General features: G+C 50.0%; 1 protein-coding gene and 1 long non-coding RNA gene across 3 annotated transcripts; one reads left to right on the forward strand and one right to left on the reverse strand.

Moving 5' to 3' along the window:
• The first annotated feature begins 6,334 nt into the window (after window positions 1–6,334).
• PPY (pancreatic polypeptide) lies at window positions 6,335–7,936 on the forward strand. Of its 2 annotated transcripts, none has more exons than XM_055579888.1 (4): window positions 6,335–6,419; window positions 7,200–7,390; window positions 7,585–7,656; window positions 7,802–7,936. In XM_055579888.1, the coding sequence occupies exons 2-4, from the start codon at window positions 7,200–7,202 to the stop codon at window positions 7,824–7,826; spliced, it is 288 nt and encodes a 95-aa protein (XP_055435863.1). In that variant the 5' UTR covers window positions 6,335–6,419; the 3' UTR covers window positions 7,827–7,936. The 2 variants fall into 2 exon arrangements, with proteins under 2 accessions (XP_055435863.1, XP_055435864.1); XM_055579889.1 differs by lacking the exon at window positions 6,335–6,419 and adding an exon at window positions 7,000–7,036.
• A 2,834-nt stretch (window positions 7,937–10,770) lies between these two features.
• On the reverse strand, window positions 10,771–20,237 carry LOC129648929 (uncharacterized). Its single transcript, XR_008712920.1, has 3 exons — window positions 19,984–20,237; window positions 11,319–11,497; window positions 10,771–11,177 (listed from the first exon to the last, which is right to left on the reverse strand). It is a non-coding gene; the product is annotated as an uncharacterized LOC129648929 (long non-coding RNA).
• Window positions 20,238–25,874: the final 5,637 nt, after the last annotated feature.

Genomic DNA, 25,874 nt, shown 5'->3' on the forward strand with positions numbered 1-25,874 from the left:
GCATCCACTATGGTGCATCGCACCTGGACTGGCAACTCGTTTCATACATGATATTTTACATGTTTCAATGCCATTCTCCGAAATCTTCCCACCCTCTCCCTCTCCCACAGAGTCCATAAGACTGTTCTATACGTCAGTGTCTCTTTTGCTGTCTCGTACACAGGGTTATTGTTACCATCTTTCTAAATTCCATATATATGCGTTAGTATACTGTATTGGTGTTTTTCTTTCTGGCTTACTTCACTCTGTATAATAGGCTCCAGTTTCATCCACCTCATTAGAACTGATTCAAATGTATTCTTTTTAATGGCTGAGTAATACTCCATTGTGTATATGTACCACAGCTTTCTTATCCATTCATCTGCTGATGGACATCTAGGTTGCTTCCATGTCCTGGCTATTATAAACAATGCTGCGATGAACATTGGGGTACACGTGTCTCTTTCCCTTCTGGTTTCCTCAGTGTGTATGCCCAGCAGTGGGATTGCTGGATCATAAGGCAGTTCTATTTCCAGTTTTTTAAGGAATCTCCACACTGTTCTCCATAGTGGCTGTACTAGTTTGCATTCCCACCAACAGTGTAAGAGGGTTCCCTTTTCTCCACACCCTCTCCAGCATTTATTACTTGTAGACTTTTGGATCGCAGCCATTCTGACTGGTGTGAAATGGTACCTCATAGTGGTTTTGATTTGCATTTCTCTGATAATGAGTGATGTTGAGCATCTTTTCATGTGTTTGTTAGCCATCTGTATGTCTTCTTTGGAGAAATGTCTATTTAGTTCTTTGGCCCATTTTTTGATTGGATCATTTATTTTTCTGGAGTTGAGCTGTAGGAGTTGCTTGTATATTCTCGAGATTAGTTGTTTGTCAGTTGCTTCATTTGCTATTATCTTCTCCCATTCTGAAGGCTGTCTTTTCACCTTGCTAATAGTTTCCTTTGATGTGCAGAAGCTTTTAAGGTTAATTAGGTCCCATTTGTTTATTTTTGCTTTTATTTCCAATATTCTGGGAGGTGGGTCATAGAGGATCCTGCTGTGATGTATGTCGGAGAGTGTTTTGCCTATGTTCTCCTCTAGGAGTTTTATAGTTTCTGGTCTTACGTTGAGATCTTTAATCCATTTTGAGTTTATTTTTGTGTATGGTGTTAGAAAGTGCTCTAGTTTCATTCTTTTACAAGTGGTTGACCAGTTTTCCCAGCACCACTTGTTATGATCTGGCTTTTAAACTTGAGATGTAATTAAAAATTACTTAAGGAAGAAATTTATTTCTCTCTTACATAAAATGCGAGTTTCATCTGGGGCAGTGGCAGCTCTGCTCCATGGGGGTGTTAACAGCCCAGCTGCCTATTCTGTGGTCTTCCCAAGCCCTCATCTAAATGACTGAAGATAACCCATCTGACTCATAGCTGCATCCCTATTCTAGCCACTGGGAAGGGAGGGAAGGAGAAAGGGTAGTTGTGCTGGTTATTGTGCTGTATAGCAAGTTATCCTAAAAGCAGCTCTATCTTACACCATGAGTCTTTCAAGGGCAGGAGCCCCACAGTTGCTGCAGAAGCCTCAGAGACACAAGACTGGATTTGAGTCCCATTTCTATCATTCACAGACTGTGTGACTGGCCTAGTCATTTCATGTCATTGCATTTATTTCTTTACTAATGAAACAGGGATCCTCAGACCTTAAATAATATTGGATTGGCCAAAAAATTCATTTGGGTTTTCCCATAAGTTTATGGAAAAATTCTAACAAACTTTTTGGCCAATTCAATAATATTAGTTCATCGTTTTAAGGCTCAGAGAGATGTAAGCTGCCAAAAGTCACGCAGCTAATGAATGTCAGAGCTAGTGAGTAAGAGAGCTGAGTCTACAGGTCAGCTTGACACAGCCTGGCACATGCTTATGAATATCCCCCTTCTTTTCCTTTCTTCTACTCACTCCGAAAAGTGAAAGTGTTAATCACTCAGTCGTGTCCGACTCTTTGTGACCCCGTGGATTGTAGCCTGCCAGACTCCTCTGTCCATGGGATTCTCCAGGCAAGAATACTGGAGTGGTTTGCTATTGCCTTCTCCAAGAATATTGGAGTGGGTTACCATGCCTTCCTCTGGGGGATCTCCCCAACCCAGGGATCGAACCCAGGTCTCCTGCATTGCAGGTGGGTTTTTTACCATCTGAGCTGCCAGAAAAACCCAAGAATACCGGAATGGGTAGTCTATCCCTTCTCCAGGGGAACTTCCCGACCCAGGAATTGAACTGGCGTCTCCTGCATTGCAGGCAGATTCTTTTTTTTTTTCCTTTTAAATTAATTTCTTTATTTTAATTGGAGACTAATTACTTTATAATATTGTGGTGGTTTCTGCCATACATTGACATGAATCAGCCACAGGTGTACATGTGTCCCTCCATCCTGAACCCCCTGCCACCCCCTTACTCACCCCAACCCTCTGGGTTGTCCCAGAGCACCAGCTTTGAGTTCCCTGCCTCAGGCATGGAACTTGCACTGGTCATCTAGTCTACATATGGTAATATACATGTTTCAGTGCTATTCTCTCAAATCATCCCACCTTTGCCTTCTCCAACAGAGTTCAAAAGTCTATTGCTTACATCTGTGTCTCTTTTGCTGTCTTGCTTATAGGGTCGCCATTACCATCTTTCTAAATTCCATATATATGCGTTAATATACTGTATTGGTGTTTCTCTTTCTGACTTACTTCACTTTGTATAATAAGTTTCAGTTTCATCCACCTCATTAGAACTGACTCAAATGCGTTCTTTTTTACTGCTGAGTAATATTCCATTGTGTATATGTACCACAACTTCTTTATCCATTCTTCTGCCAGTGTACATCTAGGTTGCTTCTATGTCCTAGCTATTGTAAGCAGTGCTGCAATGAACATTGGGGTAAATGTGTCTCTTTCAATTTTGGTTTCCTTGGTGTGTATGCCCAGCAGTGGGATTGCTGGGTTGTATGACAGTTGTGTTTCCAGTTTTTTAAGGAATCTCCATACTGTTCTCTAGAGTGGCTGTACTAGTTTGCATTCCCATCAACAGTGTAAGAGGGTTCCCTTTTCTCCACACCCTCTTCAGCATTTATTGTTTGTAGACTTTTTGACGGCAGCCATTCTAACCAGTGTGAGATGGTACCTCATTGTGGTTTTGATTTGCATTTCTCTGATAATGAGTGATGTTGAGCATCTTTTCATGTGTTTGTTAGTGCAGGCAGATTCTTTACCAGATGAACTACCAGGGAAGAACTCACTCCTAACCCATCTCAAAATGGCTCTGACACTGTTTCCTTCCAACTACCTCAAGGGAAAAACTCCCCTCCTTCCACACCCAGCCCATATGTGACCCAGAGCCTCTACCTGACACACACCCAGTTTTTCTTTCCTACCCATTCAACCATTTCTCTCCTGCAGTAATTTATTATATGGATTGGTTTAGCCCATCTCTTAGAAAGAAAAAAGCCTTCCTCTTCAGGAAAAAATTGAGCTGTCAATGATAGGATTTGCTTTTGCAGGCACTGTGGGCAGGGAGGACTACTGAGCACTCCTGAGCCTTCAGGGGACCATGGAGGCAGATGGACTCCTCATGGTGGACAGAACCCAGGTTTCAAATTAATGACCTGAACCCTTAGTTGGGCCTGAGTTGGGCCTGAGCAGGTGGGACAAGGACCCCAGGTGTGTGTGTGTGTGTGTGTGTGTGTGTGTGTGTGAGAGAGAGAGAGAGAGAGAGAGATGAACCTCAACCCAAGGGTTTCCCTAGGGAATGGGGGACCCCCTGAGTTCCTGGTATCTGGGGCTGGCCACCATTTCCTTTCCCTGCTCCCTTGCTGCTGCCAACCCAGTGTAAGAATAAGACAGTGGCCTAAGAGTTGGCCCAGGCTGCTTTGGAGAAATTTTTGGAGGGGGCATGTAATGCTAATCGCATTCCTGCCTTTGCAGTCCCGTATGTGGGGACCACCTTTGCCCTGTGACCTCAGGTGTTTCTAGGGTCTTTCTTTCCTGGTCTTACTGAAGCCTTCACTCCATCCTTACACTGCCCAGTGGCCACCGTCCCTGTCCCAGAGAGCGTGGGGTTGGGCAGTGGAGGGGGACCACTATCACTTAGTCTGTCTGCAAGTATGTCCTTGGTGCTTCTCGAAGCACAGCTCCACGGCAAGCCCTGGGAACAGATAAAGGTGAGTGAGAAGCATCACCCAGTCTGGACGTGACCATACGTTTGAGAAAGCACATCCACTGCCCACTCCTCCTCAGTTGTCCCAGCGTCGCTGAGAGGATCCAGAAGAAGAATCTCTTGTTCGCAAAGGAGAAAAATGAAAGCTGTAGGTTCTGCTGACACTGTAGAGTAACTGTCATTTTTGTAGGCGCTGACAAAGCTGTTTACCTCTGTGACAGGACACAACTATAGATGGCCTCAGCTTTGAGCCAATCCCCAGATCCACCATCTGTCCGCAGGCGCTGGGACCTGACCTGGGTAATGGCCATAACCGGTCCCACAGCAGCTGGAGTCCTGTGGGAGCCCAGACCCTTTGTACTATAGTTGGAGCCTGGCGCCCCCTGGTGGCAGCCTGCAGCGCCTGCCGGGCTCCCTAGAGGCCCGCCTATTGGGGTGTATGTGCTAAGTCGCTTGAGTTAAGTCCCACTCTTTGCGACCCTATGCCCTGTAACCCGCCAGGCTCCTGTGTCCGTGGGATTCTCCAACAAGAATACTGGAGTGGGTGGCTATGCTCTCCTCCAGGGAATCTCCATGACCCAGTGACCAAAGAAGCCATATCTCTTATGTCTGCTGCATTGGCAGGTGCGTTCTTTACCACTAGTGCCGCCTGGGCAGCCCCAGCCATTAGGAGACCAGCCACTAATTCACCAGCCTCATTTTATCAAGTTGGACCCCGAGGCCCAGAGAAGGGCCAGCAGGGCTTTTGGAGACAGAATGATCTCCATTCTGCTTTGTGGAATTGGGTGGAGCGTTATTGCTCTTGTTGCCAGAAATCAGAATTGAGAGGAGGAAGGTAGAACTCTGGGAATTCCTGAGCCTTCCTTTATCCTCACTACCTTGAGGAAAAGCAAAGCTTAGATCTGTGCAGCATCACACCCTTGCCCCTGGTCCTCTCCCAACACAATCTTTTGGTGGTGTGATTTGAGATGGAAGAACCTCAGGGGTGAGAGGTCCCTTGCCCACTTCTAGGGCTTCATTGAGTCATTCAGACACAGTCAGTTATGCTCCTACCCTGAGCTGAGGAGGGAGCCAGGGGTGGGGGAAGGGACGCTGAGCAGGGAAGACTCAGAGGCTCCTGGGACCAGGGCGGGGGGTTGGGGGTGGGGTGGGTTGGCGGCGGCGGTGGTTTGCTGGCACTGGTGGGATTTGAAATCTAAGTCAGAACTTGAGTCTTAGACAGCTGTGTGACCTTGGGCTAGTATCTTCGCCTCTCTGAGCCTCACATTTCTTAGTCGAAAAGTGGGAAATTATAGCAATACTTTAACAGCCTTGCTTAGAAAAAAAAAAAGAGCACAGATTTTGGAGTTAGACTTTGTTTCAAACCCTGAATCTCCACTGACTAGTTATGTGGCTTGAGACTAGTTACTTAATGTCTCTGAGACTCAGTTTCTGAATCTGTAAAATGGGTTGTTGTAGGAACTCACTGAGGTGATTGAGCTGGGAGCACTTTAGAAAATTCAAGGCTGTACAAGTGATTCTGGTTTTTATCTTTATCTTGGAATGGAGGCTCTGGGAAATGGCTGCCAGATACTGGCCTCCCTGCCCCGTCTCCCCTGAACCCAGGAATGAGAACAGGCACACCAGTTCTCATTGCACATCTATCTGCTACCCAGGGAGAGGTTTCTCCCTACCCGGGTCCCCACTCCTTTCCACATTCCCCAGTTCCCTGAGGCATCTCTCCCATTCCATCTTGTTCTAATCACAGATGCACGGGAAGTCCTGAGTCTCCAGCCTTCATCCCTGGAGTCTCAGAGCCACAGCCTAAATCTTCTGCCTGGAGGGAATCTGCTTGAGTATTTGGGTTAATCCTGGTGAGACAGGCAGGGCTGTTCCGAGTTCTGCAATCAGAACCTTTCAGTTATCCTGCATTCCCAGGACCCCATCCTTCTTGAACTTGCTCTGGCGCCCGAAGGCAGATGGGGGCCTACAGGAGACTGATCGTGGCCCACTTTTACCCATTATGCTGCCAGTGTGACACCCACAACACTGCCCTGTCCTCCTCCTGTCCCTGGTCCTGGTGCTGGCGTTGCCGGCACCAGGGAGATGGTGGGAGGAGGGGATGAGGGCTGGGGAGGGACAGAGGCTGACAGGAGGCGGGGACTCTGGGGGCTGAGGACTATAAAAGGGCCGTGGTCAAGGACGGGGTGGGGTCCATCCAGCCCAAGGCAGGCACTGATTTGGTCCAGCGCCCACTCGTTCAGGACTCAGGGTAAGTGGGCTCAGCCTACTCCTAGCTCTGGGGTCAGGGGGCTCAGAGGGGCCAGGGGTGGGTTGTGTGGAAGGATGTGGTGCTTTGCAGGGCTGGGGGCCTCCAGAGGGCTGAGGTCCTGTGTGGGTCTGGCTCTACACCTGGACAAATCCATCACCTTGGGAGAGCAGCCTGCTGGCTAGAAGCCTGCAGATGTGCGCCAGGCAGGGGCTTGTGGCTGTGAACACAAGTCCGTGTGTGTGGCCATACCTCCTGGTGACACGGGCTGCGGTGTCCTCTCCAGGACCTGCATCTGCGTGTCTACCCCTGGCAGAGTGGCTGGGGGAAAGTGGGGTGGAAGGACAGCACACCCACAGGCTGTGGATTTCTGCCCCTTGGTTCACAAGTTCCTTCTGTGTGCCCCCACCCTGTAGGGGAGCTGGAGCACCCCTACTTCCCATAGCCCCTCCCCGCCAACTCTCACCCATAGCTGCCTCTTCAGGGCCATGAGGCCCTGGGTGTCCGGAGTCCTGGGTCTCCTACCCAAGTTCCACCCCCCCGCTTCTCTGCTACACTTTTCTGCTTTGCCTAGGCCCTAGCTGAGCTCCAGCTGCTGTTCTGCTCTGAAGAGGGGTCTGGTGAGCTCTCCAGGGCAGGGTCTAGGAGGTGGGGTGATCAGCTCCCAGTAGCCCTTTGCTCTGCCCCTTGGTCTCCAGGCTTGGAGAAATGGGTGATGGGCTAGGCGGAGGGGGGCGGGGTGGGCTCTATGCTCCCTCTATCTCCCTGATCCTGGCTCCTCAGATGGCTGCCGCGCACCGCTGCCTCTTCCTGCTCCTTCTGTCCACGTGCGTGGCTCTGTTGCTGCAGCCACCCCTGGGTGCCCTGGGAGCCCCGATGGAGCCAGAGTATCCGGGGGACAATGCCACGCCAGAGCAGATGGCCCAGTATGCAGCTGAGCTCCGCAGATACATCAACATGCTGACCAGGCCTAGGTGAGTGTGAGACAGGGAGAGAGGCCCCGGCCAAGACCCCAGGCCCAGCTCCTTCCATGTTCTTCAGGAGCAGAGCATCTCTACAGTCTGGCCCGGGCCCCTGTGCCCTGGGCAGGATGGTGCCCAGGGGTAGGCATGAGGCAGGTGAATGTACCTGGGCATAGTGCTGGCCCCAGCTGTCTCTCCCCTCCCAGGTATGGGAAAAGAGACAAAGAAGGCACGCTGGACTTCTTGGAGTGTGGGTCTCCCCACTCAGCGGTCCCCAGGTGGGTTTTTTTCTTTGTCCTGTGTGCCCAGATGCCTGGGGCAGGAAATGGGGGTGTGTAGGATGGGGGAGAACAGGCGGCTGAGGTCTCCAGAGGGCACAAGGACTACTCACTCACACTGCCATGTTTTGCCCTCTTCTTGCAGGGAGATCAGTACAATGGACTCATAATGCCACCTCCTGCTCCTCTGACTCCAGGGCGAGGCTGGCCCAGCTCTCCCATCTGCACCCTTGGCTCTGGCTGTAGCTTGCTCCCTGCTTCCATATTGGCTAAATAAAGCAAATCAAAGTTCTTAGCCTCACTCTCCCTGTGTCTCTGTGGACCCCTGGTTGGGACAGGAGCAGGCCAAATGCACAGGAAGAAAGGGGCAGGCAGAGAGAAGGGAACCGAGGGTGTTATGACTGACCCAGAATGTCTGGAGGGTCATCAGAGCCATTTAATTCATCCTGTCCACTTCACAGAGGGGCAAGTTGTGGCCCAGCGGGAGATGGGGACTCCCCCAAGGTTGTTCAGAAAGTCAGTGAAACTTCAATCGTCCCATTTCATACCTCTAGACCCTCCCAATCATTGGCTTGATGGCAGCCCTGCCCCCAAATGGATCCCCACCAATGTGTTCTTATAGCCTAGGCAGTAGATGAAGTGCTAGTTTGTACTAGAGAGAGTCCAGCCCAGAGGAACGACTGGGGTTAAGATGGTCATGGTTTACATCGGTGGCATTGGAATTGCCCTCCTTGGGGCGGTGAGAGGTGGGTCACTGTGCATGATGGGCTGAAGTGTGGCCCCTCACAGGCACAGCACACAGCAGAAGCATGGCCAGAAGAAGGGGACAGAGATGGGGAGGGGTCTGGAGATAGTGTCACGTGAAATTGTTGGGAAACTGAGCTTCTGTGTGCCAGGGGCATTTAACCCTCTCAACAACTCTGTGAGGGGGGAGATACTGTTATCCTCACTCTACAGAGGAGGAAACTGAGGCTCAGAGAGGTACAGCATTTTGTCCAAGGTCTGGCAGCAGATGGTAATCCAATACAGGGACACAGCATCGACTTGAGTCAGATGAACCTGGGTTTGAATCCCTGATCCGCCATATTCCCTCTATGTGCTTTTGGGCAGATCTATAACCTCTCTGAGTCTCAGGTTCCTCATCTGTAAAATGGAAAGAATGATAGGGTTGTAGTGAGCAGGACATGAAATGATACATGTAAAGTTTTTAGCATGGCTCTTAACCCAGGAAAGCGCTCAGCAGACCAGAGCTTCTGAGGGGCAGACTTGCAGCCAAGCAGCTGTTTCCATGAAGTGTGGGAGCAGAGGGATGATTGGTCTTCAAACAAACACAGCTTCAGCTTACGGAAGAGGGTTAGGGTTAACTCCATGTGCCTACAGAAAAGGGCTCCAGAAGGCAGACTTTCCTTGACTGTAAGGAAGCATCACTGAAGAACCAGAAAGCTGGGAAGAACTTGCTCTGAGAGGCAGTGAACTCCTGGGCATTTAAGGGCTACTCAAGCCAAGTCACAGAAGGGGAGGCTGCAGGAGGAAGCTCACCTTCCAGGGAGGAGGTTGGATTAGCTGAGCGATGGCCACCTCCAGGAGACCAATCTGTGGTCTGCACGCTCTAGTTCAGGGAGGGAGAGAAGCCAGACCCTGCCAGGGAGGCATGGGCTGGGGAGGGGTCTTAGTGGCCTTTGCCAGCTCTCCTCTTCTCGGGCATCTGAATAAGGGGGCGGGCAGTGGGATGTGTGTCTACGTGTGGCTGAGAGGGAGCAACCTCATCTCTCTCCTCTTTTCCTGGCCCGGGAGCACCTGTGGATAATGGATGGTCACGGTGGGGCTGGGAGCGAGAAGTGAGAGAATGCAAACCTTTTTGGTTCCTGGAATGCCTCCTTCTGCTTCTCTCACATGCCCTGCCTGAAGGGATGAGGCCTGTGGGTTTGGGAAATGAGGGGATCCACTTTCCTGGGCTCAGCACCTCATACTGAGCGCATGGCAATGACACCAGAGTCGTGGTTCCCCTCAAGTTCTGGCTGTGCAAACAACTCAAAAGTGGACCTAGTTCCTAAAAGTCAAAGGGCTGGCAAGGATACCACACTGGGCAAGTGCATGGCTCAGGCAAGGGGGCATCTGGGAGGGAGGCTGGTTTCAGCTGAAGAACAGTTTGGATGATGGAGCCGGAAGTCCCAGAATTTTCTCTGACCGCTAAGGGGATGGGTTCTGAGTGGGGAGAGGTGTAGATACTTCCCAGAGGCAGGAATCGGGACTCTACTCAGAACATCCCTGTGTGAGAGTTGGATGAGGATGGGGCGTCTGCCCCTGCCCAGGCCTCTCTGATGGCCCCCAGCTCCCAGAGGAGACAGCTTCTTAGGGACGGGCCTAGGTAAGCTTCTGCCCTCCCCTTGCTCTGTTCACAGCCAGAGGGGCTGAAATGATCCCCAAAGCCAAGGCAGGACTTATGCTCTGCACACTGTGGGGGTGGGGTGGGTGGGTGCTGTTTGTTTGCAGGCTGGCATCACAGCTGCACTGCTCTGTGTAGAAATTTGGGGTGGGGGGGGCGGGTGTTAAATCTGGCTGGAGCCCCTCCTCGGAGGTTGCTGGGATCCACTTCTCTCACCCGTGCTCTCCCTCTTGGTTGCTGTTCAGTTGCTCAGTCGTGTCCAATTCTTTGCGACCCCAGGGACTGCAGCACTGCCAGGCATCCCTGTCTTTCACGATCTCCCGGAGTTTGCTCAAACTCATGGCCATTGAATTGGTGATGCCATCCAAACATCTCAACCTCTGTTGTCTCCTACTCCTTCTGCCCGCGATCTTTCCTAGCATCAGATATCCCATGTCCCAAGGCAAAGAAGAAGCCGCAGCAAGACGGTAGGAGCAGTGCAATGGCGTTTAAAATCAAACCCTCTTGGCTAGGGCCTCCACAGCCGCCTCCCCCACCCCCAAGTAGTGTAAGTGCCTGGGGTGGGGGAAGGTGGATGGGTTGCAAGAAGGAGGCAGGGAAGACCCCTAAACCCAGGTCTTAGCTCCAGGAACCCCGCTTTCCCCTCCAAGGACAGGTCCCTTCCCGACCCGGCTCACAGAAGTCAAGGAAGCAACAGAGATTCCGTTTCTCTTTATTGTTCTCACTGAGGGCGGGCTGGGCAGGAGTTAGGCCCCCTCTCATAGTATAAAGAGGGTCGGTGGGCGGGGAGACTTGGTTGAGCTTCGGAAGTCAAAGCTCAGCCTGGAGAAGGAAGTCCCCGGGAATCCCCTGGGTCCCTCAAGCCTCCAGGGCTTCCTTTCGCTCCCGCCCAACCTGCTCCCAGTTCCGAGGACCCCGACTGGGGCCAGCTGGGCCCAGGCTCTCCTACCTGGGGCCCTGGGAGGAGGTTGGTTGGGGTTTCGCGGCGTTCAGCGGCTGGGGGCTCGTGGTTTTCGGTCCGGTGAGTTTCGTCGCGTTCGCTGGCAGAGGTTTCGTCGCGTTCGCTGATAGGGGTTTCGTACTATTCCTGGGGTTGTTCGCGGCACTAGAGTTCTTGGTGTTCTTGGATTTCATGCTGAGGAACACGTCTTTTCAGAGGCCATGGGGCTGCTCTGCGAGCCCAGTTCCCGGCTGCGATGAGCAGGGAGCTGGGTAGGGTGGGGTGGGGCAGGTGGCGTCTGTTTCCTTCCATCCCCTTCCCTTCCCCCTTGCCCACCTGCTACTGAAGAACTTCTCTATGTACTTGTTGAACTGGCCTAAGTTGGACAGCCAACGGGCGACCCGGAGCATCAGATGCTGTTGTCCTTGCAGTTCCTCCCCCACGACACCGTCCGGTCGCAAAAGCACTACTAGGCACACCAGGGCGAGTGCGCACGCGCAACGCAGAGCCGCGGGCTAGAGGGGGCGGGACAGACAGGGCAGGGGTGGTCACGTGACGTCCAGACCCGCGACATGGGACGTAGACAGGTACGCGAGCACCCTAAGGGACTTCCAGGTACCCAGGCAGAATGGTGCACACCTGGCCACGCACAGTGATGGACACAAAGCGCCAGGTACACGGGGACCCTGGCGATGGACTGGGAGGTACACCCTGAGATGGACACACCGGGATGGTATAGAGCCATTGGCCAGCTCCGTGACCTCACTGACTTCTTCTGCAACTCCTATTCGCCTCACTCCTGGCTCTCCGGCCTCCTTGCTGTTCCTCAAAAGTGTCAGACCTGCCATTCACTCTGCCTGGAGCCTTCCTCCAGGTATCCATATGACCAACTTCCTCCCTTCCTTCATCTCAAAATTCAAAAATCATCTCAAAATTCAAAAATCATATCAAAATTCGCCTTCTAAATGGACCCTACTGGGATGCCCCTATTTAACATTGCAATTCATCTCTTCATCCTGTTCTATTCTCTCTCTCTTGCAACTTCTAACTTACTGTATTCTATGCTTTTTTTTTTTTTAATGAGTAAATCCACAATGGTAACCCCTCCACCAAGATAAGCACCTGGCAGCTAAGGGGATGAGCAGCTGGGCCCTTTGCCTGTTTTGTTTACTGATGTATCACAAGCACCTAGAACAGTGCCTGATGCTTAGTAGGCGTCCCGTGGGATTCTCCAGGCAAGAATACTGTTGTGGGTTGCCTTTTCCTACTCCAGGGGATCTTCCCCACCCAAGGATTGAACCCGGGTCTCCTGCATTGCAGGCGTATTCTTTACCATCTGAGCCACCAGGGAATCCCGGGTGCTCAGTAGTACATGTTAAATGAAAGACTTAACACAGTTGCATTCAGGAGTGATAGTCCAAGAGTCCCCATGCACACCCGTCACACACAGAGAATTTTGTGTGGCAACACTCAGGCGCATCCAGTAATTGACAGACTGTGATGCCCATATACATGCTACTTATGGCTGGAGCCTGTGAGACTGCTAACCCTCTCTTGACCAGGAACTGCCCTCCTCCCCCCCACCCAAAGCAGGGACAGGCAACCCCGGCAGCTGTTCCGGCAGAGGGGGCTGCCCTGGCCTCACTCCTTCATGCCCTCAATGGCTTGAGGAGGGCCCCTGGGTGCCAGTCTCCATCCCAAGCTCCAGGACAGCACAGCTGACAGGGACCACCAGACATTACCATGGTGCTGGGCAGATGCAGAGCGGCACGGCAAAAGGATCTCTGCCCAGGAGCTCCCTGGCTCTTTATATTCCTCGGCATCCATGCCCTCTTTCCCTCTAAGGCTCCACCCCCTCTCCTGCCCTGTGTCATAACCTGAGAGTTGGGAACAGGGAGAGGGTGGGGGTGGAAGCACATGGGCTGCCAGCTGTCCTGAGCAGGGCACAGTCCCTGCCAGAGGCCCAGAGGTGTGGGTGGCAGAGGCAGAGGCACTGGGGAGTAAGGTAATTTTGCTCCAAGCCTACAGATCCCAGGGAGGAACTGTCTCTGGGGTTGAAAGGGGGCAGTGCTTTTCCCAGAGGCTATTTTCGGGGATAGGAAGGCTTCCCTGGTGGCTCAGATGGTAAAGAATCAGCCTGCAATGTGGGAGACCTGGGTTTGATCCCTGGGTTGGGAAGATCCCATGGAAGAGGGCATGGCAACCCACTCCAGTATTCTTGCCTGGAGAATCCCCAAGGACAGAGGAGCCTGGTGGGCTACAGTCCATGGGGTTGCAAATAGTCAGACACAACTGAGCGACTAAGCATAGGAGGGAAGCTATTTGAGAGGCCAGGCGCCCCTTACCTTCTAGCAGCCTCCAGGGTGCTTCCCTTACCCGCAGGGCTACTGTGAGGCCTCAGCGCCCCTGCTGCTGGCTTCTGGGCCTCTGGCCTGGGGAGGCTGTGTGGCAGTGAAGCTGATGTTTCTGCCTTCAGGATTGCAGACCACTCGGTACATCCTGGAGGATTTTCTGGCCTGCTCAGCCACTTTGGAGCCCCTGCTGTATGATCCACAGAGCCTTTTGAAGGGTGGTGGGTCTTGGCTGCCTGCCTGAAGGAGGAACTCCAGCCTTGGGTTGCCTCGGGTCACAGAGTTTTGGCTGTCTGGACCTGTCAGGGCCTCTCCAACTGCTCAGTATTGCTGCTTTTCTTGGGTAAGGTTGTGAAATATAGGCTGATGCTTTTTCATGCCCACCCTATCCCCAGAAGGGGAACAGTAGGAAGAACATGGGCTTCTGGGTAGGAATCCTGACTTCACTACTTCCTGGCCATGTGACCATGATCAAAGGACATTATTTCCCCTGAGCCTCCGCAGCCTTGTCTGTGCGATGGAGCTGGCTACACCTACGGCACAGAGCTGTTGTGAGAACTGAGTCCGATGATGCAGCTGAAGCCCTTGGGCAACTCCTGGCACAAATAAGTGACTAGCCAGTATGAGGCCCCCCACTCTGAGATATGCTCCCCCCATCCCCCCACCTCCATCTGCCTTTCTCCCTCAAGGGAAATGGTAAGAAACTCAGTGTCAACATAATAGAAATTTATGGGGTGGCTCAGTAGCCAAGTGAGACCAGGGCTACATTTCCATAGAGCCAAGGATCTCCAGGAGAAGAAATGAGATTCCTATGATAAAATTCCACAGTACAGGTGAGAGGAGAGATCTAGGGGCCAGTGTACCTCAAATCCCAACAAACAGGCTATTATTTATTCCACTTAGGCACAAGCCCAGGGCTTCCCAGGTGGCACTAGTGGTAAAGAACTTGCCTGCTGATGCAGGAGACATAAGAGGCATGGTTTCAATCCCTGGGTTGGGAAGATCCCTTGGAGGAGGGCATTACCACCCACTCCAATATTCTTGCTTGAAGAATCCCATGGACAGAGGGGCTTGGGGGGCTGCAGTCCATGGGGTCACAAAGAGTTGGACATGACTGAAGTGACTTAGCATGCATGCACAAGCCCAGCTCTGATACCCTGTCTCCAAAAGAGCTCCAATATCTGTCTTCTTGTAGCATTGGCTATGAGAACCCAGGCTGCCCTTACAAATCCCTGGGCTCCTCCTTGGGCACCCAGGGCCTTCAGCCCCTCACTCTTCTGGGTTCAGTTCATTCCAGGAACCCTCACATTCTGAGGGCTGGTGTTCAGCTCCCCTCCTTCCTTAGCCAGGATAAAAGAAAATGCTCGATGGGGTGGGCAGGTTGGGGGATGAGGCCTAAAGAACTCTGTATTATTATCAATAACAGTAGCTCTGTGACTATAGAGTTACATACTGATAACTGATAATCATTGCAGCAGCTCAGTGTCGGGTACCAGCAGGAGCATTCTGGTACAGCAGCTATAATTTTGATGATCCATGCAGGCGTTGTTAACTGCTTTCACATTTGAGAATCAGAGTTCTGAGACCTACCTAATTGGATCTGGAGGAGCAGTCCCATCTTCTTGGAAAGCTGCCCCTAGCCAGGTACATGCCTGTCTTTCCCTCAGGCCTCCAACCATCTGCTGTCCTGAGTCCCGCTCCATTGCCTCCTAGTTCCTTCACCCATCTAGTGCTCCTAACTCCCGCAGGGGGGCTGGTCACCTTCTGTGCCCCTCCCCTCCCCAGTCTCCTTCCATCTGCTTGGCTGTTTCTCCCAGGGGCCTTTCGAGTGATTGCTTCCCTGCTCCTCCAGGCAAGACACAGGCATCAGCATCAGACTGACCTGGGCTCCAAGTTTGCTGTGCTGCCTGCTGACTGTGTGTTCCTGGATAAGTCACTTTGCTTCTCTGAGCATGATGTCCTCAGCTATGGCCGGTACACACAGCTAGGTCACGAGGTTATTGGGAGGCAAAGCTGAGAGGAAGCTCCTCAGGTGTTAAGCTGCAAATCTGCCTTGAATTCTGTGAGTCACCCCCAGACCCTTCAGAGAAATTTCCTCTTTTGCTTAAACTGGCTTGAGTTGGACTTTTACTTGCAACCAAAGTCTTCCCTGGTGGCTCAGATGGTAAAGAATCTGCCTGCAGTGCTGGAGACCTGGGTTCTATCCCTGGGTTAGGAAGATCCTATCCCCTGGAGCAGGAAATGGCAACCCACTCCAGTATTCTTGCCTAGAGAATTCCATGAACAGAAGAGCTTGGTGGGCTACAGTCCATGGGGATGCAAAGAGTCCAACACGACTGAGCAACTAACAAACCAAACCAAAGAAAACTGAAAAACTTCCCATTACTTCCTGGATAAAGTCCAATCTTCTTAGCATGATGTCTAAAGTCCTTCACAATTTGAACTCAACCTACTTTAAAAAAAAAGAAAAAGAAAAACCTGTAAAAACTTTATAGAAGAATTTAAATACAAAAATCTGCCTATTTTAAATATACAATAGAATGCATTTTGACAAATATGTAGTCACCCCCACAGTCTAGATTCAGAACATTTCCACCACCCCAGCAAGTTCCCTCTTGCTCCTTTTCAGTTCATCTGGCCCCAGCCCAGCGCTGATCTGATCTCCATCGGTTAGTTTTACCTATTTTATTTTAGTTTTGCCATTCGTACTATTGTTGTTCAGTCGCTAAGTCGTATCTGACTTTTTGCAACCCCATGGACTGCAGCACGGCCAGGCCTCCCTGTCCCTCACCATTCACATAAATGGCATCAAACAGTGTGTTCTCTTTGTGTCTGGCTCCTTTCATTCAGTATCACGTTTTTGACATTTCTATGTAGTGTTAGGCATCTTGGCCGTTTGTTCTCTTTTCTTGTTGAGTGGTACTCTTCCTTTGTGAGATGTATCACAGTTTATCTTCCCCTGTTCTCGCCATTTGCATTTCATTCCACTTTCTTCAACCACATCCCCGTTGTTCCTAATCATTGCACCTGTCTAGCCCTCTGCCTGCTACATTCCAATGGTCTCCTAGACAGCCTTGCTCTTTCACATTCTTCCACCTTTGCTTGTGCTGCTGCTTGTCTGGAATGAGTTGTTTCTGCTCCTCTGCCTGGTAAAACACCCCTGCCCCCCAGCCCCAGGGGCAATTCCACTTTGGTGAAGCCTCCCTGGTCCCCTCCCTGCCCTGCCCTGGGCGCCTGGGGCTTCTCTTTCAGCTCTGGTGACTGTGATGGTGTTTATGGGGTCTGCTGGCAGGTGATGCCCATGTCTGGTTCTTGTGCCAGCCTGAACTCCAGCAGAGGGAACAGTGCCTTAGTCATTCCCCATCCCACGGATAGGGCCCAGTGCCTGGAGAACAGATGCCTGGGGTTAGTTGAGAGAACACGTGTTAACTACCTTGCCTGAGTAACAGAATATGAAAAATCAGGATGTGAGTTTCACTTCTTTGAATATTCCCAGAGGGATGAGGATAAGGGGCAGGGCAGGCCACCTCCCAGAAGGGGCCAAAGCCGTCCGGGGAAGGATCAGAAAACCTCGGAGAGAAATGGGGGAGCCAGTTCTTGAGTCTGGTTCTTCTTGCCTGAGCTTGGCAGGGACATCCAATACCCTTTTGCTCAAGCCGGAGAAGGCGATGGCACCCCACTCCGGTACTGTTGCCTGGAAAATCCCATGGACAGAGGAGCCTGGCAGGCTGCAGTCCATGGGGTCTCGAAGAGTCAGACACGACTGAGCAACTTCACTTTCACTTTTCACTTTCATGCATTGGAGAAGGCAATGGCAACCCACTCCAGTGTTCTTGCCTGGAGAATCCCAGGGACAGGGGAGCCTGGTGGGCTGCCATCTATGGGGTCGCACAGAGTTGGAGGCGACTGAAGCGACTTAGCAGCAGCAGCAGCAGAGACTCCTTCCAAAGGGGGCGGGCCTAGCTCTCTCCTTACAGCCTGTGGAGCTGAGAGCTTCAGGCTCAAACTTTTGCCTTAAGGAATCTCTTTGATGATGTGGGTATCTGGGCTAACTTGTGGGAGGCTGGTGGGGCTGCTCCCATGCCTGGGACTCAGTAGCTCAATCTTCTTGATGTCCTTCCACCCTCTTTGTCTTGACCTCACTCTTAGGCCACAAGCTTTGACCTGATCTAGCTAAGCCTTTGGACTGGATCCCAAAGAAGAGTAGGGGTGCAGGTGTTCTAAAAAGAGTTCTTGTATATGCAAAGGGGAGTGGTCTGGAAAATCCCAGATGGGGAGCCCTCAGGGCCCTGCTTTAGTTCAAGAAGTCACTTAGCACTTTTTTTTGTTTCCCGTGTAGCAAAAGTTTTATTACAGTGAAAAAGGGATAGAAAAAGCTTCTGACATAGACATCAGAAGGGGGCAGAGAGTGCTTTTTTACTAGCAGCAAGCTAGTAAAAAAATACTTATTTGGTCACCCCGGGTCTTAGTTGTGGCACATGGTATCTAGTTCCCTGACCAGGGATTGAACCTGGGATACCTGCACTGGAAGCATGGAGTCTTAGCCACTGGACCACTAGGGAAGTCCCCACTTGGCATGTCTATTGCACAGTGTTTATGGAGCACCTGTCTGCCTGCAGGGGTTGTAGACACTGGGGCACATCATGAAATCAATAAAGTTCCTCTTCTAGGAGCTTCAGTCCCACTCACACTCTTTTATTGGGGGATGGTGGCTTAGACAGTAAAGAATCTACCTGCAATTCAGGAGACTGGGGTTCCATCCCTGGGGAGGGAAGACCCCCTGGAGAAGGGAATGGCTACTCACTCCAGTATTCTTGCCTAGAAAATTCCATGGACAGAGGAGCCTGGTGAGATACAGTCCATGGGGTCACAAAAGGTCAGAGACAACTGAGCAACTATCACTTTCACTTTCAAAGGTTTCATTGAGATATAATTCATATATCCTAAAATTCATCCATTTACTGAACACAATTCCCTGGTTTCTGGTATTCACAGAACTGTGCAGTTATCATCCCAATCAATTTCAGAGTATTTTTTTATCACCTCCCAAAAGATACTCCATGCCCTTTGGCAGTCACCTTCTATCCTTCCCAGCCCTAGACAGCCAGCAGTCAACTTTGCAAGGTTAAGTTCTTTACAACACACATTCCTTTTATAGCTGAAAAACATACCATTTCATGGCTATACCACATTTTGTTTATCCATCCATCAATTGATACATACTTGGGTTGTTTCCACTTTTTGGCTATAATGAATAATACTGCTATATGTGGACCCCAGGTTTTCATTTCTTTTGAGTCTACACCTAGGAGTGGAATTGCTGGATCATATGGTAATTCTTTGTTCAGTGTTTTGAGGAACTGCCAGACTGTTCCCCACAGGGCTGCTGCACCATCTGTTCTATGCACTCCCGCCGAGGGAGGCCCCCCTGGGCCAGACCAGAGTGAGAACTAGTGAGCTGACTGTCATTTTTCCTGTAAGACAAAATACCAGTAATTTCCCAGCCAGAGTTGAGTTTCCCAGCCTCAATTTAAGATGATATTATTTGCATTCTTGTCATTCGAATATTTAGTCTACTACTGAGGGCTCAATATATAACCTACTTGATTTCTTAACCTGATAGCTACTTTCTCTCATAAACCACCACAGGCAACTGTTTCCTCCAGAACCTTCCATCTTGGGCCACATTCTCAGTCCCAGGGGATGCCCGGTTCTGGCTTCATTGTCAGCGTGAGCAGTGGTGAGATGCCCACATGCATGACTCCTGAGGCCTGTGCAGGCAGAGGAGGAGGAGGAGCTGGGTTTTTTAAAAAATATTTATTATTTATTTTGGTTGCACTGGGTCTTAGTTGCAGACTGGTGTGTGGGCTTGGCTGCCCAGCCACATGTGGGATCTCAGCTACCCCACAAGGGATTTGAACCTGCATCCCCTGCATTGCAAGGCAGATTCTTAACTCCTGGACCACCAGGGAAATCCCTGGGTTGTTTTTTCTTTTCTTTAATTATATTTATTTTTTTAAAAGATTTTTATTGTGATAAAAGTCATATAATGTTAAACATACTATTTTATCCATATTTAACTTTACAGTTCAGTAGCACTAAGTATGTTCACATTGTTGTACAACTCTCACCATCATCTATCTCCCAAAATTGTCACCTTCCTAAAGTGAAACCCTGTCTTCATTAAACACTAACTCCCCATTCCCTCTCCCTTTTCCCTTAACCTGGGCCCAGCCTCAGGGATCGACCAATGTACTTTCTGACTCTGAATTTGACTATATTCTAGGTACTTTAGTACCTCATATGTGTGCTGTGCTTAGTCACTCAGTCATGTCTGACTCTTTGTGACCCCATGGACTATAGCCCGCCAGGATCCTCTGTCCATGGGATTCTCCAGGCAAGAATACTGGAGTGGGTTGCCATGCCCTCCTCTGCCGGGGTCCAGCCCCAGCTGATCCAGGGTATTCGAAGGAGAGACGGCATAGGCGAGGGTCAGGAAACAACTGCTTAATTACACGTTAATTAAGGATACAAAGAGTAATAGAATGAGGATAGCTCAGTAGGAAAATTTAGTGGAGAAAAGAGGCTGAGTAGCTTGGTTTACGCGGGAGACCAATAAAACTTCAAGACAAGAAGTTTGCACCACTTACGTAGGCCGCAGGCGTCCTTCCGTTCTCCCGAAGGAGAGGAGACACTGAGGCCTCCCCGGTCGGATCTTAGAAGCCCAGGCATAATTAGCAAGCATGGTGGGTTCCGCGCTCCAGATGGAGACTCAGCTAGAATTTGGGAGAGAGAGTGACATGGGGAGACCAAGTTTCAGTGAACAAGGCCCGCACTTTATTTTCCAAAGTAGTTTTTATACCTTAAGGTATGCATAGAGGCTAATGGGGGAAGGGGTGGAGTCATGCAAGGACAGCAGTTCCTGGTTCTAATCGAAGCCAGGCTTTCAAACTTATCATATGCAAAAGTTCAGGTGATTGACATCATCTTCTGGCCTGGAGGCCTGTTAACATTTTAAGAAACTTATTTTTCTCTAAAGGTGATTATTCCAAAGTCAGGCACCAGCCTCCCAAAAAGCATTGGACAAAGCTGCATTTTACATTTCTATACACCCATTATATCAATCAATACCCTGCCAAGGACACAGTAGGTAAGGAGTATGGAGACTTAGCAGCAAACATTGGCCCAACAAGTGAAAAACCCTTCACCAATACAATTTCTAATCAATCTTTTAACTACTCAAAGGAATCTGTGTTTAGGCAGTTTAGAACATCTCCTGCCTCTCACAGTTGGGAGGCTCTGAACAATCACATGTGGCCGGAAAAACCTATTCAGGCAGGCTAGAGGATTTCCAAAGGAGTTTGTAGGTTAAACACTGTCACATCCAAGAATTATTAACTGGAGCTGTAAGCTAACTCTTTTTTCAGAGAGAGGTAGTGGGAGACAGCCCCCCGTAAAGTCAGAGGTGTAGGTGAAAGCACAAAGCAGAAAGTAGGCAGACTCTGGTTTTGGGGGTAGATGCTCGAGAATTTCCAGGGGGACTCCTGAGGCTCGATCCCGCCTTTGCGTATGCCGTATGCCGAGCCTCCTTCCTCATGACCTTTGTCATGGGCGGAGTGCCTCATGCTGGCTCCCGGCAGTGATAGAATTCCAGTTGAGCTATTACAGATCCTCACTCAATATGCAATATGCCGGCTCCCGGCACTCCTCCATGGGATCTTCCCAACCCAGGGATCAAACCCAGGTCTTCCACATTGCAGGTGGATTCTTTACTGTCTGGGCCACCAGGAAAGCCCAGTACCTCGTATAAGTGGAATCAAACAGTATTTGTCCACACCCAGTGTGTGTTGGAACACATTTTTAAGGTTAACTTAATATATGGAGGAGTTTGGTCCCTGGGTTGGGAAGATTCCCCTGGAGGAGGGCATGGCAACCCACTCCAGTGTCCTTGCCTGGAGAATTCCATGGATAAGAGTCTGGCTGGCTGTAGTTCATAGGGTCACAAAGAGTTGGACACAACTGAAGCGACTTAGCACACAGCACAATATATGGAGGAGGAGCTATTTTGACCGAATTTTTGCTGGCAGAGAAGTCCCTCCTATCCTTCATCCCCAGACCCGAGAAGAGAAGGAAGACAGCTCCCTTATCGTAGTATCACAAACGAACGAATGCCTAATGTGTCCCTTTCCCAGCCCCTCTCTCCCTCCAAATAGAGGTGCCTCTAAGACGAATGTTAGCTTCACATCAGACCCAGGAGAAGTGGGAGAGAATTTGGCACTGACTTAATAAAAATGTCTGCTAAATAGGTAAACAACAAGGACCTACTCTAAGGTACAGGGGGCTATATCCAATATCTTGTAATAACCTATAATGGAAAAGAATATATTATAACTGAATCACTTTGCTGTACACCAGAAACTAATACAACAGTGTAAATCAACTACGAAAGTGGAAGTGTTAGTCTCTCAGTCATGTCCGACTCTTACTGACCCCATGGACTCTAGCCTGCCAGGCTCCTCTGTCCATGGAATTCTCCAGACAAGAATACTAGAGTGGGTTGCCATTCCCTTCTTCAAGGGATCTTCCTCACCCAGGGATTGAACCAGGGTCTCTTGCTTTGCAGGCAGATTCTTTATTGTCTGAGCCACCAGGGAAGCCCATACCTCAAATTAAAAAAAAAAAGTCTGATGAAACATGAAAGTATATATTCTTAAAATTCACAAAAAGAAACATCTTTTTAAACCAATTCAACATAATTAAGATTTATACAATTTTCACACAAAGCAGGATACAAAGAGCAACATCTTTCATCATGCAGATATCGATCAACCATTTTTGCATGTCCCTTTGGAAGGAGGGCTTCCCTGGTGGCTCAGACAGTAAAGAATCTGCCTGCAATTCGGGAGACCTGAGTTCCATCACTGGGTTGGGAAGATGCCCTGGAGAAGGGCATGGCTACCCACTCTGGTATTCTTGCGTAGAGAATTCCATGGATAGAGGAGCCTGGCGGGCTACAGTCCATGAAGTGGCAAAGAGTAGGACTTTCACTTTCAGTTTTGGAAGGAAAGGGACAGTCTTCCTGAGTGAGGGAACAGAGTTGACTCCTCTTGAGCATCGGCTCTGCCCCTGCTCTCAGATGCTGTGCCAGGGACAGTGAGGACCAGAGACCCTGCAGCCCCCAGCTGGGTGTGGCCAGAGACCAGTTGTGGACCTCTCTGGGCTCCTGAGTCCTTAGACACCAAACTTAAGCTCCCCTCACAGGGTGGGCACTAGAGAGCACAGAGGGAAGCATCAGTTCTGGGTGGCCTCTTTTCTTCTCTTGGTTCTGGGGGTCCATTCATCTCCCTCTCCTGGGTTCCCTCAGCTCCTCCTGCTGTCCCCAGTGCCTGCCACATTCACAGCTGCCTTCTCAGGAAAGAGGCTTTGGGGGTCATCTCTGCATCTAGTCACCTGGCAGTCCTCACCTGTCCACACCATAGCCCCAGTCTCACACCCAAGGGCCTCAGGCCACATCTCCTGCCGACAGTCCCTGCCTCGAACCTGTTCCCAGCCTTGGCTGTATGTTGGAATACCCTGGGAACTTTTCAAACTTCTTTTGTGTGACCCCACCCACAGAGCCTGCATGCATGTTAGCAGAGCACCCACTTGACGTCAGGCACTTCACTAGGTGCTGGAATTACAGTGGTTAATAAGATGAAGTCAACATCTTCAAAGAACTTTACAGTAGTAGGAATAGGTACTTACTTAGTAGAATAATTAATATTTCAAAAAATATCTTCAAAGAACTTTACAGTAGTGGGGGGTTGACGATGGTTTATTCGCTAAGTCGTGTCTGACTCTTGCAACCCCATGGACTATAGCCTGCCAGGCGCCTCTGTCCATGGGATTCTCCAGGCAAGAACTGGAGTGGTTGCCATTTCCTTCTCCAGGGGATCTTCTCGACCCAGGAATTGAACCCTGGTCTCCTGCACTGCAGCAAGATTCTTTACCAACTGAGCTATGAGGGAATGGAAATAGGTACTTACTTAGTAGAATAATTAATATTTCAAAAAATATCTATCAAGAGTCTACTTTTTGGAAATCCCTGCTGGAGAGAAGGTTTTTATCTCCTTTATGAGCAGAGTGGAAGGTGATCTCTTTAGATACATGGATGGATGGAGTCGGAAGGGATTTTAGTTAACTAATCCTCCCATTTTACAGATGAGAAAACCAAGGCCAAATGGCCATGTTTTCTGTGTATGAGGTGGAAGGTGTTCTCCAAAAACTAGAAGACTCTTGCTTGCAGTATGGTATCCCTGCCAGGTGCTCTCAAGAGCCGCTAAGCCTTTCTCAATCCAGTATCTGATGCCAAGTTAATAAAAGATTTAAGGCGCATTAGTATTATAATCAAGTTTAGATAAATTAAAGATTAGATTAAGCTGTGATGAATAACAGCTAAGGATTAGCAAGGAAGATTACAATTGCTTTTAAGTATTTATTTCTTTTAAGGCTGATAATTATATGAGTGATCTTAAACTAAGTCCAATTTAAATGTTATTTAAGTTCAGCTCTTTTTGTGACTTACCATGTTTTTGGAAATTGAAGAATAATTGGTGAGACACCAAGCAAATCTCTTTACTAATCAAACCTACTAAGCCTGGCTCTGCCACTTGCTTGCTGGGTGATATTGGGCAAGTCGCTGAACTTCTCTGGCTTTCAGTTTCTTCATTTATAAAAGGAAGCTAATAATAGTAGCTATGAAGTGAGGAGCAGCATACGTACAGCAGAGCCAAGATGCTGCTGCTGCTGCTGCTAAGTCACTTCAGTCGTGTCCGACTCTGTTCAACCCCAAAGACGGCAGCTCACTAGGCTCCTCTGTCCCTGGGATTTTCCAGGCACGAATACTGGAGTGGGTTGCCATTTCCTTCTCCAATGCATGAAAGTGAAAAGTGAAAGTGAAGTTGCTCAGTCATGCCCGACTCTTAGCGACCCCATGGACTGGAGCCTACCAGGCTCCTCTGTCCATGGGATTTTCCAGGCAAGAGTACTGGAGTGGGGTGCCATTGCCTTCTCCAGAGCCAAGATGACCTGGGGTCAAATACCAGCTCTACTACTTAGCAGTGTAATGCCTTTGGGCAAATTGCTTAACCTCTCTGTGTGCAGTTTCTTCATCTGTAATATGGGGTGATAGTATTCCCCACCTCGGTATGTAATTATGAGGATCAAAGAAATGAACACATGTGAAGAGACAGGAATTGTGCCTGGCAGCGTGCTTACATATAGCGGCTCTGGCGAGGATGATGTTTAGAGCACAGAGCATCAGCCCACAATTGCAAGATAAAATTTTGAATTATGAGCAAGCTTTCTGAAAATCGAAGAATGCAGATCTAACCAGTGGGGTGAATTGTGAGGAGGCAGGTGCATCAGACGCAGAGGAAAAAGATCTCTCTCATTTCTCCTAAACTCAGCCTCCTTTCATTCCTTCATCTTTGACCCTTCCACCTTCCTGCCTTGTCCAGGGTCTGCAGGGGCACTCCAAGGCCCAGTTGGCGTGTGGAGTCTCCAACAATGGACACTGGATTACTGGGGTGGATAGCAGGACTTCCTCCCATGCCCAGAGCCTGCACTGCCTTTTGTGAAGTTAAATAAAGTGAAAGTCGATCAGTCGTGTCCGACTCTTTGCTAACCCATGGACTATACAGTACATGGAATTCTTCAGGCCAGAATACTGGAGTGGGTAGCCTTTCCCTTCTCCAGGGGATCTTCCCAACCCAGGGATCGAACCCAAGTCTCCCACGTTGCAGACGGATGCTTTACCATCTGAGCCACCAGGGAAGACTTTTGTGAGCTCGTCCCTACTCTATTGATGGACTACTTATGCCTGGTCCCCTTACATGGTGCCTGAAGCAAAGCTGTTGCCACCTCGGTTGGGCGCTGGAAAGAGGATAAGTGTGGTGGGTGGTACAGTTAGGACTAGGCAGGATGCCACTAACAGGTGGGCAGGAAGGAAGAGGACATGCTGTCTGTAGCAGATACCTGGGGCTCCAAAAACCCTGGGGGGCCCACCGTCTTCCCCAGGAGGACCCGAGGTCAGTTATGGGCACATCAGACAGCCAGAGACAGAGACTAACCACCCCCTGCTCAGCTGGCACCTAGTGAGAGCCTGCTCAGACCTTCTCCCAGGAAGGAACCACAGTTATAGGTGTGTGCCTGGTACTGTGGCATCCATTCTGTGCCCTCTCCCAAGGTGGAGGCTGTTATCCCTATTGTGCAGATGAGGAAACTGAGGCTCAGAGAGGTTATGTAACTGACCTAGGACACATATACCACATGGCAGAGCCAGGATTTCAACGCAGAGCTCTCTACTTCCAGAACGTCCCACCCCATGGGGTTGTGGCAGAGTAAAGCAAGGAGGCAGGGCAATGTGCAAGTGCTGGGCCAGGGGTGGGGTGGGGGGAGGAGGGCAATGCAGCAGCTTCTGGGAGAAGTTTTGGATCTCTAGACCGGTATCTGATGTGGGGGCAGGGCCGGTTGGTGTGTGGCTGGCGGGTGATGATGATGG

Source organism: Bubalus kerabau, chromosome 4 (genome assembly GCF_029407905.1).
Source record: "Bubalus kerabau isolate K-KA32 ecotype Philippines breed swamp buffalo chromosome 4, PCC_UOA_SB_1v2, whole genome shotgun sequence".
NCBI lineage: Eukaryota > Metazoa > Chordata > Mammalia > Artiodactyla > Bovidae > Bubalus > Bubalus kerabau.

Excerpts from the sequence above, each read along its gene's own strand:
- PPY (XM_055579888.1), top strand. The coding sequence starts at position 7,200 with ATGGCTGCCGCGCACCGCTGCCTCTTCCTGCTCCTTCTGTCCACGTGC. Across the intron at positions 7,391-7,584 it reads AACATGCTGACCAGGCCTAG|GTATGGGAAAAGAGACAAAG; the intron begins GTGAGTGTGAGA and ends CTCCCCTCCCAG. Across the intron at positions 7,657-7,801 it reads CCCCACTCAGCGGTCCCCAG|GGAGATCAGTACAATGGACT; the intron begins GTGGGTTTTTTT and ends CTCTTCTTGCAG.